Here is a 13,407-nt window from a genome sequence, read left to right as displayed (position 1 = left end):
AGGTCACGATCTCGCAGTCCGTGAGTTCGAGCCCCGCGTCGGGCTCTGTGCTGACTGCTCAGAGCCTGGAGCCTTTTTCAGATTCTGTGTCTCCCTCTCTCTCTGACCCTCCCCCATTCATGCTCTGTCTCTCTCTGTCTCAAAAATAAATAAACGTTAAAAAAAAATTTTTAAACATTTTAGACACATAGGTTTCTTAGAAAGATTTAATGCAATACCTTTTTAAAAATTAAGAGGGACTGTATTAACTATATGAGAAGTAATATTTAAATAAGGGTGTTCTTTATATTCCTTAGCTTTGGAAAATCTGATTCTATATAGAATACGTGTCCCAAAAGATCAAAGAGCTTATTAAGTGCAGAACATATAAACACCTTTGTGATTCCTAAGCAAAACTTAGACTTAATGAGAAGAGCAAGCTATGTTTTATGGCCCATGTCAACTATTTATTCCCAGAATACACCTGTCAGAGCAAAGGCAATTCTTGCTAATTTTTTATTTCCTGCTCTCAATAAATACATGGATCTTTTCCTATCCCATGTTCATAATAATGTATAAGACAATTTGGTCAATGCCTCATTTGCATTAGCATTGGATTATGGCACAAACACCTTTAAAATTCCTTTGAAAAATAAGTTGGACCTTTCAGAAGGTATCAACTCCCTTAAAAACAACAGGAAAATGTGAGCAGACACGAAGTTTTCTAAGGCAGAAAAGTATACCCCATTTACCTTTCTAGAACCACATTAGTTAAAGAAAAACAAAAGAGGTTTCAGTCAAAATATTTATTCTTTTCCTTAACTGGGTTAAATGGTAATACAAATATTACGAGGCTGTCCTAAGTTTCTCATGTGTTCTACTTTAAATGTCCAAAACTTTACATAAAAACTACGCATGACCTAGTTTCCTTCACAATTCATACTTAGAGAATATCAGATTTAATTGTATATGCTTTCAAGTAACTTCTCTGTTACCGTTACTAATACAGATTTGAAAAGACTAGCTCCAGTTAGAGAGAACTCCAACAGTAATAGCAGCCAGGCTCTCAGGTACAAAAATAAACACACGGGAGGAAGAGGAAAGCAGGAATGTTCATTTATATTGTTTCCATTGGCAGCAACCAGAAGCCAGGACACCAGTGCACCTGCGTTGTTAGCAAGGGCACACCACGCTGGCCAGGACTAATGACATAACGTGTGATGATAACAATTTTATAGAAGTATCAAAGTTTTACGTAGAAAAAGAACTGCAAAACAGCCTTCTGTGACTAACAGAGATGACAGCCTCCCTGGAGAGAATGTGATGTGGAGATAAAAACACAGGCCCATAAAATTACTGGAAGACCTCAGGTCAGGTTTCATGACCATCCCAGTGCTTCCACTAAAAGGCACAACTTGAAAATCTTACCAAATCCTGAGGACCATCATTTTTAAAAAATGTTAAAGAGGACGTAAACATTATCCTGAATTCATGGTGAACACCCTAGAGGCCTAAGTGTGCCTGCATTAAAGTGTGCGGTCGAGGGCAGAACCACTTTACCACACGCCCCGTGTCAGCGTAGGCTCCCTGGGGGTGCCACCACGGCCATTCTGTACAAGGAGAAAGGTCTACACAACCTGAAGAAAAACTGGAGCGTTCGTCTGAAGTGCAGCCCTGTGAAGATTCACAGAGCAGCACAGCCGCCCCCTTATCCATTCTCGGGCTTGGATCCAGCCCGGTCAGGCTGCACTCTGCACGCAGGCCAGAAGCAGAAGCCATGTCAGCAACATTGGGACTTGCCCTCTGCTCTCAAGGTCTCCTGATCCAGTTTAATTTTGTCCTCGTTGTTTTCTTCACTAGGAAAGCTTTGGTGGTTTGCGAGAATATTCTCCACTAGGAACCGGGCGGCTTCATCTATGTTTATATTATCCTGTAATGCAGAAATGACGAACACGATGAATTCTTCAGATTAATGCTTGGAAGTAAGCATTAAGAGTATTAACGGGACTAGCCGAGTTTGTCAGAGGGGACATTATAATACACGAGCTACCGTCTTCTTCTCCCGTACTAAGGGGTTAAACCCTAAGAGTTTAATGCCATTGAGTATAATGTGGCTAGGGAACTCTTTTCTTTTCACAAATGATCGCCCTCTCTGATGCTCCTGTTTCAAACTTCTTGCCGCTGAGATTCACTGAACTATCTCAGTGGTTGAAAAGGAATCTTCATTCCCACAATGGGTTCCCACTCACATAAATGAAGGCACTGAGATGAAAACCTTCCGCCCTAGAACATCTAAGTCAGTTGTTCACGACACATTATGAAGAAGAATGTCAACGGGCTCATACCACACTAAAATATGATAAACGCATTATGTCGTCCCCCATCTCTGAGTGCAGATTATTACTTTTAATTGTCATGTGTAAATTAACCTGAAACAATGTGGTGGGTGCAACGGCCATTAAAAATATTCTAATGAGTCACAAGCTATCACAACATTTGTGTGACAGATTTATTAGCTGTCACTCACTACATGAGTAACAACACAGAGCAAAATCTGGGCTTATTTAAGTACTTAACTTCATTTTTAAATAATTTCAGGTTTACAAAACCATTGCAAAAATAGTAAAAATTCCTACATACCCTTCACTCATCTTCCTAAAATATTAACAGCTTGGAAATCCAGATTTTCAGATAAAACCAGGAAATTAGATAATAGTGTGGGCATTAATTATGAGCCTTATTCAAATTTTACCATCGTCCCAATGTCCTATTTGCCATCCAGGTGACCAGCTGTATTTCGTGCTCATGTCTCCTTGGTCTCCTTTAACCTGGGACAGTTTTTCAGTCACCTTCCCTTCCACGACTTTGACACTCTTGTAGAATACTGGCCAGAAAATATCCCTTAGTCTGGGCTTGTTTGGTGTTTCGTATCATTAAACTCAAGTTATGCATTATTGGCAGGAAGAAGGGATGTGTCCTTCTCAGTGTACAAGGAGGCACTTGCTTAGAGTCACGTCTGCCAGGCTTCTCCACTGAACAGTTACTATTTATCCTTTGCCCTTAGTAAGTTCCAATATATAAATCACCTGTTGTTTTTTTTTTTTTTTTTACCAGTTTTACCCATTAACTTTACCATTAATTAATTTTTCCCTGAAACATTTACTACCATGGTGATTAAAGGTGACTTTCTATTTCCATCATTCCTTCTACATATATTAGTTAGAATTCTACCGTCAGGAAAAGTTTTCTCTTCTCCCTTACTTATTAATTGGTTTATTCATGTCATGGATTATTATTTTATTCCACAGATTAGATCCATTACAATAGCTATTTACTTCATTCCTCAAACTGTGTTACATTTTTGGAGCTTCTGTAAGAACGGTCCTGTTTCTTTTTGACACGTCTCCATCATTTTGTGCTCCCTTAGTTTCTGGCTCCACAAAATCTCTCTGGCGCATCTTTATTTGTCCCACTAGTCCTGGAATCAATCATTTCTCCACAAAACCCCTGTTCTTTTTACGGGAGAACAGTATTTAAAAAACAAATTCTGGGGACCAGTAAGCTCACTGTATCTGTGGTATCATTGCTCCTAAGCCCTCTGAGCAGAGAGAGGTAATAAATATATATATATGCATCCACAGACCTGTAGACATCTATTTCTACGTTTATCTCTCTGTTTATGCAAATGTGTATATATAGAAACACATATATACACAGAAACATATATATATATTTATATGTACATATGAAACATTAAGTTCATGCTGATCTCTCCAATTTCAGTCTAACAACATGAGGTTCATTCCAGCTTTCTTCCTTATTTGCTATAAGTTTCTCAGACAGTGAGAAACCTGTAAGACCTGTGCTATTTAGTCAGGTATCTTTTCCAGCATCAACACAAGTTTTCTTTAATCAAAGTACTGATCTCCAAATGTCCAAATGTCACTCGGTCCCCACCCTTCCCATTATCCCAAAGAACTACAATGCTCTCTAACTGCATTTAGCAGCAATTGACTAGGAACAGAAATTCCCATATTGTAATTAGTCACACATTTTCATACTACAAATCCATTGTTTGTCATAAAGGTGAAAAGATGAAGTTCACAAATTCAAAACTGTCTTTTGGCTGTGTTCCCATTAAAATTCAGATCACTGGGATTCAAGCAGGAATCAGATGTGAAGTTAGCGCCAGCCGGCTCAGAAATACAGACATTAGTGACATGTGGGCAGTACTTTTAAGGCTTGCCTAAAATTTTTAACCTAGATTTTATGCTACTGTTATTCTCTTGGGCCATTCCTGGTTCACTACTAAGGAGATTCTGCAGAAGGTGTTGCTAATATATTTGTAGGAAAGCACAGAACATATCTGACACTTCTACCGCTAACCAGCGTGTCCCTTCTCACCTCCACATGTAACGCTGTCTATAAATTTAACAAAGCTGATGACTTGCACAGTCTCAAGCTGCAGGCCACATGACACTATCATTTGTGAATCTCCCATCTAGACTCTGGGGACAAATTTGGATTTATTACCTGAGTGATTAATTCACATAAAACTTAGAGAAGAAATTTTATCTGTAATACGTGCCATCTCTTCCAACAAATCTCATGCTCTAATAAACATTACACATACCACTAATTATTTCCCAGCAAAGCTGGGAAATAAAGCAAATTACCCGACGGACACGCCGCAGGAAGGGGGACGGGTTCCAGGACAAGGGCCTCCAGGAGCAGCCTCCCCCTTCTGCCATTTCTCCCGTCCTGCCTGGCTAAGTGCTCTTGCTGCACCCACCCCCCCTGCACTGCAGCTTTCTTCTGCTGCTACTTTTTACTCATGAAACGAAATTTTAAGATTCTGGAATGTCTTTCTTTCAACAGATAGCCTTTAGCTTAGGAGTAAAAACCTCTGCCTCCAGCAGACACCAGCTGTGCCGATGACCCCAACATCACTCAATAGCTTTCCTTTCATTATTCTGATCGTCGGTGGCACCCAATGGTGTTCTGCGATGAGGGTGGGTTTCTGGTAAAGCTAAAAGTAACCTAGTGGTAAGCAGGTACTCAGACCAGTAGATAAATCCGGTCACATTTGTTACCTAAGAGGAAAAATTCTTTTAAAAACAAAAAACAAAAAAACGTCTGCAAGAAATCCACAGAAGGCATTCCAAATGCTGGGACTGTGTTAAGATACGCCAGTCTTCTGGTTTTGGATTTTGTTTGTCGTTGAGAATTTCTCAAACATTTCACCATTCTTATGTAAGTCCAATTGTTATTTGACCTCTAATGTGAAATTCCCAATGTGCATAAACAAGTTCTCTCCCCACCAATACTTTGTGCCTGTGAATTTCACCTTTGCTCTCTTGTGTATCTAGACTGGTAAGATTTTTACCAGCCGACTTAAGTGTTTTTGTTTTTCTTCAAAAAATATTTATCCCATAATAGGTGAAAGAAAGAATTCTCACTCCGCTATTCATGAAGAAGCATGTCACAAATGTTGACACTTGCCTCTAGTTCAAATTCTTTCATACACAATTAATCTGAAACTCTTCAAACATCACCTGAATACATTGTCGCTCTGACAGTTTCTGGTCCATTTTTGTTAGTACTGCACGTGACCCACATATTCGCCAGGGTCATCTCTGTCCCTATATTTTGTCAAGCCTTCGGTAAAAATTAAAAAATCCTTGTGCTTGACAAGATCCCTAAATCCCCCATAAACTCCAGTTGCAGAAGTGCTCCATTTAAAGGCTCAAACTCAGAGAATGTCATTGTTCTTTATTCTACATAACAGCTAATTTTTACTCTGATGGAAAACCTGCCCTTCTAGTCACCTCCCCACTAGCCAATTTTGAAAGCATTTCTGCTGCCCACTGAAGGAAACTATAACATATCCATGCTATGTTTTGCTTTTTATTAGGCTCCCAAAACCCACTCACATAAACCTGTCTAAATGTTTTATAGCTATAGCTCAGATTTAGGACTTAAGAGCAGAGCAGATACAAACATGAAGCAGACCTCACCTTTGCCGAGGTTTCAAACCATCCAGTGAAACCATGTTCTTTGCAGAACTGGTCCAACTGGGAAGGATTCTGGCCACCATCCTTTTTCTGGTCACATTTATTAGCTAAGAGGACAGCAGGAATAGGGCTGCCATTTGGAAGATGGACTTTACTATCCAGATCACTTTTCCATTTTAAGACGGCCTCAAACGTGGAACCTCTCGATATATCAAAGACTACAAAAGCACCGACAGCTTCTTTGTAGTATACTCGGGTCATGTTGCCAAACCGCTCCTGCCCTAGAAGTAAATATAACAAGAGATTAAGAACTCATAATTCAGACTGAGTCTATATTTAGATATAAGGCCTCTGACTCTAGAACAGTGCCGTAAACACAGGTTTCCCATTCCATAGCAAAGAAACTGGTGGGATGCACAGAACCATGTGGCCGATCGTGTGGTCTCAGTACGGAACTAACTAGCGTTGTGTTCTGTGAATGTACAACATATGCTCCATAAACATCCAGATGACGGTGCTTGAACCTACAGAGCCCAGCATTTCCCCCTGCATTTCCCCAGTCTAAGAGAAAGGTACTAAAGGGAAAAAGAAAGCCGGGAGCGGAGGGGAGAAGAGACAGAACAGAAGAAAATGAAGCTTGCAGGAAGAGATAAGTATGGTGGGTAAAACGCAGTCGAAAAGACTAAGACTGGATAAGAGATAAAGGAGTTCATCTTTCGTCCCTGTCTCTAGGCTGTACCCGCTTTGGACGCTGCTTGCAAGATTGCTGTCTTCCAAGGAGGCAGACGCGTGCAAACCTACTAGCAAAAAGTGGCACAATTATCTGTGTGATTGAAAGAAGGACCAACTGCAGAGTTCTTCAAATATCATACTTTTAAAATAACTTACCACGTTCAATAGTTTGGGGAAAATCCTACTGCTTCGCATACCACATGGACTTTGCAAAGCGTTCTCTTTCCGTCTGGTATCACACTGTTCTTTGACATAGGAAGGACCCTTATCTTCATCTGGCAGATGAAAAACCATGCAAAGAGCTGCTTGGCCAGGATTACAGTGGCACTGAGTAACTAAGACAGCACTAGAACCCAGGTCTTCTGAGTCCCATGCACCCCTGTTGCCAGCCATTCTGAACTATCTTACAGTTACCCTGACTTCTAAGGCATTTACCTTCCGTCTGTCGAGTTACTGACTAGAGTACTAAGGAAATGTGACTGGCAATCATTGTAAATCGAAGATGTGAAACTCTGATCAATGATAAAAACAAAGCTGACAGGACACTTTCCTGTTAAAACATATGATGAAAAAACACTTTATCTACATTTCATTGATAGTAACAAATGCAAAGCTGCCCACAAAAAATATTTTCTTTCTCCTCCAAATTCTACTAGAGCATCATACAATGTTAGATATTGCTTAATGAAATAATGGGAAAAGAACACAATAGGCAAGCTTAAATGGATAAAACTGAAGTTCATTTGTGGTTTGTCGTAAATCCTCATATGGGCTAACCTGAAGTTGTACTATGACAGTTCAGATGTCTGAACTTTACTACAACAGTCACATATGAAACCCCACCATCATATTTATATTTTACTGGTAATGTAAATCTGCCCAGCCAACTATATAGTTACTGGATCACAATGCTGACAATTATAAGAAATTAACATTGTACCTTTTCCTTAAACTTATACTTCATAACTACACACAGCATGTTCACAGAGGATATACCAACTGATCAAAGTCAGTATCACTAATCTGCAAAAAGACTATGTAGATGCATTAAAGTGGTTCTGAGTTCAATTTTAACTAGAGAACACATACTACCAATTTTTGTTTTTATAAAATTTAATTATTAAATATAAAATGACTATGACAAAAAAGGAAATTAGCCTCATTAAGATAGTCCAGATTACATGATTATTTCATATTATAAGAAAGTACTCTTTTGAACTATCCCTTCAACTTAGAAAAGAGGGCAGGGTGCCAAACTAGTAAAAGTATAGAAATCCAGAAGTAATAAAGAATGATTAAGCTTTAGTGAGTGTTGCTTTGTTTACTGAATCATCTATAAATCCCTAAAAAGATTTCTTTCAACCAATCATACTAAGTCATATACAAATTTGTATTCACATAAACTTTCTGATAAAATATAAGAAAATCAGAAATGTATATGACAAGGAATTTTCGAGATGGACCTGTGGATTAGAAATATCAGGTTACTGGCACACCTGGGTGGCTCAGTCGGTTAAGCATCTGACTTGGCTCAGGTCATAATCTCAGGGTTCATGAGTTCAAGCCCCGCATCAGGCTCCGTGCTGACAGCTCAGAGCCTGGATGAAGCCTGCTTTGGATTCTGTGTCTCCCTCTCTGCTCCTCCCCCACTCACATTCTGTCTCTCAAAAATAAATAAACATTAAAAAAAAATCTTTAAAAGACAAAAAAGAAATAATCAGGTTACTTTCCCTAGGTTCCAAGGTTAGTATTCAAAACTCTCTGATAGTCTCAGAGTGTGCTTTCTAAAAACCATACTATATGGCAATTCAAAATAGTGTCAATTATGCTATTAAGCAAATGAAAAGGAAAAGTACAAACTGGGAGGAAAAAATGCAAACCCTCTATCTGGTAAAGGACTTATACCCTTCAAACTCCAGAGTAAGAAGATAAAAAATCTAATTAATAAAGTAAGCAAAAGACTGGAACAGATGCTTTATCAAAGAATGCATACAATGACAAGCAGAGGAAAAGACGCCTAGCATCATTAATTACTGGAGAAATGCAAATTTAAATCACAACCAGGGTGCCTGGGTGGCTCAGTCGGTTGAGCGTCTGACTCTTGATTTCAGCTCAGGGTTGTGGGATTGAGCCCCATACCAGGTTCCGTGCTGAACATACAGTCTGCTTAAGATTTTCTCTGTCTCTCTCTCCCCGCCCCTCGTCTCTGCTCACGCTCTCTCTAAAAAATTAAAAAGAAAAAAAAATGTTTAAATCATAACCAGCTTCCCCTTCATGCCTATGAGAATGGCTAAAATAAAAAGTCTGGTTTTACCAAGTATTGGTGAAGAAATGGAGCAATCAGAACTCTTACTTACTACTGGTAAGAATAAGAATCTAGAATAGTACATCCATTTGGGAAACGATTTGACAGTTTCTTCAAAATTTAAACATATATCTACCATACAACCAACACATTCTACTCCTAGGTATTTGCCCAAACAAAATGAAAGCACATGTCTACACAAAGTCATGTTCATGAATGCTCATAGGTGCTTTATTTTTAATAGTCAAAAATGGTAATCAATAAAATATGGTATATTCATACAATGGAATATAACAACAGAAAGGAAAGGAATAGATTATGGATAAAAATAACAAAATAGACGAATCTCAAAATAATTAAGCTAAGTGAAAGAAACTAGACCAGAGAGGGAATAGGTAATACTATATGAATGCATTTATATCAAATCCTTAAAAATAAAAACTATAATGACTCAGTAAGAGGAAGCCCATCAGTGATTGTCTTGGGCAAGGCAGCGAGATAGGTTCGGAAATTCTTTTGCAATCTTGATTATAGTGATGTTTCACTACTGTTTACATGTCAAACATCAAATTGTGCAGTTTGTTGTATTGTCGATTATATATCAATAAAGCTATATAAAATAATACCTACAGATGGTCACTGGGAAGGTTTAATGCAAAATGTCTGCCTGAGAGTCTTTTAGGGCAGAGTACGACAAAGTATAATTCATGGTCAAACCTCGCTAAATAAAGTTTTACTGGAATACTATCACCTTCATCCGTTTATGGGTTTCTTCATTGGTTTTCATTCTACAATGGCAGAGTTGAGTAGTTGCAACAAAGAGTGAATGGCCCATAAAACCTAAAGTATTTGCTACTTCTATGCTAGAGGGTTAGGGGATAGTCTATACCTTGAACTGACACTGGTATATAAAAATTCATGAAGGACTTAAGGTCTGTGTATGTAAATTACACTTTAAGTTCAAAAAAGTAAAATGTCAGGCTCATGGTAAGCACTGTGTAAATGTTTGCTAGTATTAAGTGCTCAATAAATGTATTACATGATGAAAGCCTAAGTATCCTTTTTAAAATGGTACAATTAAACATAGCAAAACCTTAAACTATTAGCTAGTTATATGCTGTAAACTGTAGTGGTGAAAACAGTTGGCAGAGGAAAATGAACTTGAGGAAAGTACAAATGTACTAGAGAATCAAAATACCAAGCACCCAGGGATGCTTCAGTCAGTTAAGTAAACATCCAACTTTGGCTCAGGTCGTGATCTCACAGTTTGTAGGTTCAAGCTCCACACTGGGGTCTGTGCTGACAGCTCAGAGTCTGGAGCCTGCTTTGGATTCTGTGTTTCCCTCTCTCTCTGCTCCTCTCCTGCTCATGCTCTGTCCCTCAAAAAATGAATAAACATTAAAAAAAAATTTAAATACCAAGCACCCAAAGGTCAAGCAATCCTAGGCAAGTAACTCTGTCAGCCTCAGTAAGTCATGTGTCTTTAGAGGATTTTAGGGATCTTCTAAGCCCTCCCAGCTCTTCCTTCTGATGTTTTAGGTTTCTGTGTGGTAACTTTAATGTTATGATGATTTGCTAAAGATTCTTCAATCACTGAATCCAGACAGCAATGGGGATCAAATATAAATAATCCAGCATGAAAAGGCCAAGCCATGCATTTAGGGAAATTGCTTACTTTCCAACAGAATAGTGAAATATACTTCCTATTTTACTGAGTTCATTATCTTTTTAATTCTGAAGTAATTCTGAAAAATTCTGAAGTAATCCATTAGTGCTTCAGAGATATTCTTGAACTGGTCAAAAAACCTAAAAAGCACAAATTTCTAAAATATGTAACATTTAATTAGAAAATAGGGGCGCCTGGGTGGCTCAGTTAAGTGTCTGACTCGGTTTTCGCTCAGGTCATGATCTCACAGTTCGTGAGTTCTAATCCCACATTGAGTCCTACACTGGGCTCCATGCTGGCAGTATGGAGCCTGCTTGGGATTCTCTCTTTCTCCTTCTCTCTCTCTCAAAATATATGAACTTAAAAAAAAAAAATCTTTAATTAGAGAATAAAGAGACAATGAATTCATTTAAAATAATAATCTTAACATAAAATTGAGAGTTGTTCTCCCAAAAAACCTAACAAGGCAAAACCTAGATTTAACTATTTTGGTTTCAAAGGTTTAAATACATAGATATATCAAGCTCTTCCAGTCGTTAAACCGGAAAATAACATAAAGTTTGCCACTGGAGTAAGAGCTGCATCCTACAACTTCGTTATTATTTCTCCTTGGGTAATTTTATCTATTCTCTTGTTATTGTCTAAAAGAAAGAACCACAGCGGAAAACAAAACTAATGCTCATGAATATTCCATTTTCCTCCATTTCTGAGTGTGTGAAGGATCACACTCTTCTGCCCCCACTGAGTCAGGAGTGGCTACGAACTCGTCTCGGCCAATGAAAGGTGAACAGAAGTGTCACTTTTAAGCAGAATCACTTGGCTGACAGTGTCCTGTCCTGCTGCAGCAGGCTCGAACCCTAATTTTGAGAGGAGAGTATCATGAGATGAGCCTCCATTAGTCTGAGTCTTCAGGTAGTTTCAATGAAAAATGCCTTCACATCTCTACCACTGCCCCAACCTCTGCCCTCACCGTGGGCATGAAGAAAGAGTGAGGAATAATTATTTTAAGCCATTGACGTTTTTAATGTGGTTGGAACTCCAACATAACCTAATCTATCCTAATACAGCTCCCAAATCGTGTCTAGATTTGATCTCCACTAAAAAACGTGCATTAAGTTCCTTGCATGTATCAGGCACTGTGCTAGATACTGGTGAACAGCATGGAACAATCAATATGATTTCCTCTCCTGAGGAGCTCACAATCTATCTGAGGAAATAGACAAACTGCACCACAGGATGTTAGGTGTCATCAGAGATATGAAAAGTATATCATGGTATCAAACAAAGGGATGCTCTTCATTGAGGTACGTAAGCTAATCTTAGTAGTTCTGAAAGACACATTATCAAAAAATGCCATTCAAATGCTTACCTGTCATGAAAATCAGTTGTCTTTATTCCTTTGTCTCTATACTGTAGATGCAGCAATGCCCAAAACCCACCAGCAGTCACCCTAGTCAGAGCCAGGCTCACCATCAACGGACTAAACAGATTCAGGTATTTAATCTCTAGATACAATCTCCAGCAGTGCTGAGTCTTTCTCATGGGAATAATGCATTCTAGTACTTACCTTTCACAACACTTCAGGAGTTAGCCCTTTCTAAGTTTAAAACAGGGGTAAGGACCAAATCTACCAACAGGGAACACTTTCACATTTACATTAGAATTGCACTGGAATTCTGTAGAATCTTGGACTTTTTTTTTTTTCCTTAATTTTAGACAAGAAATATAAAGAATGCTCCCTGGGAAGTAGTCAATCAACCATTCTAAGTTCAGTCCAAGAAAATTTTATTGTTCTCGATCCTACTTTCCACAAATGCATAAATAAAATGCAGGAAATTCCCACTATGCTGAGTGCCCCTGGGTTGTATCATAGGACAGGAGAGGATGGGGTAGAGAAGTCTGCAGTTATTAAATACAAAGACAGATGCATGAGTTTTGTTTCATGGGGTGTGTGTGTGTGTGTGTGTGTGTGTGTGTGTGTGTGTAGAGTTAAAGCTTATGGCAATATAAAAATTCAGCACGACCTGAGGGATCTTCCTGTCACGAGATCTGTAGAAGTAGCTCAAAGAGTGTGACGGGGAATCAGCAACACCATCTTCCTTAACTGGTGTTGTAGTCATTTCTTAATGGGGGGAGGGGGGGGAAGGACCACTTTCATGCCTTCCTGACCAACACTTAAATGGACAACATCGTAACTGCCAGATGCCACCTCACATCACCTAGTCCAACCTCTCCTATTTTACAGATGAGAAAATAAAATCCCGGGGAGACAGAATTACTCAAATTGCCCAGGTTGATTTGTTATCTGATGTGCTGTCCAATCTGTTAGCCAAATACTTTCTGGAGGACACATTGTTCCACATGTCCCATACTTCCGAATAGACCCAAGGCAGTGCCATCAGCCTACAGTGACTTTCTTTAAGGATAGCAGAGCCCTATTACACAAGGTCCCTTTCTCATAGTCTCTTAGGGCTTTACCACAGCAGCTACGAGAAATGCCCCACTGCTGAGTGCTTTAGTGACCCCAATACTAGTGGCAGCCTCTTTTATCCATATTGCTGTAGGCATATTTCCAGAATATTCCAAATGACTCTCAATGCTTTCTTTTAAAAAAGTGTGTTACTTCCTTCTCTAGAAGACGGAATCTTTATTGTAACTAGATATCTTGGCAATGAGAATGAAGAAAATGAACACAGTGCTAGTCATCTAGG

The 13,407-nt window shown here is 38.9% G+C and overlaps 1 protein-coding gene across 1 annotated transcript in view; it reads right to left on the bottom strand.

The window, feature by feature from the left end:
• Positions 1-770: 770 nt before the first annotated feature.
• RAB32 (RAB32, member RAS oncogene family) overlaps positions 771-13,407 on the bottom strand; it is a 20,193-nt gene continuing 7,556 nt past the window's right edge. Inside the window, exons 2-3 of the mRNA XM_049654493.1 lie at positions 5,997-6,274; positions 771-1,909 (exon numbers count right to left, since the gene is read on the bottom strand). Coding sequence (XP_049510450.1) covers positions 1,760-1,909; positions 5,997-6,274 — 428 coding nt within the window. The 3' untranslated portion in view covers positions 771-1,759. The remainder of the gene's footprint in view (positions 1,910-5,996; positions 6,275-13,407) is intronic.

The sequence above is a fragment of the Panthera uncia genome (assembly GCF_023721935.1).
Source record: "Panthera uncia isolate 11264 chromosome B2 unlocalized genomic scaffold, Puncia_PCG_1.0 HiC_scaffold_24, whole genome shotgun sequence".
Classification (NCBI taxonomy): domain Eukaryota; kingdom Metazoa; phylum Chordata; class Mammalia; order Carnivora; family Felidae; genus Panthera; species Panthera uncia.
This window is presented reverse-complemented; position numbering and strand designations above follow the sequence as displayed.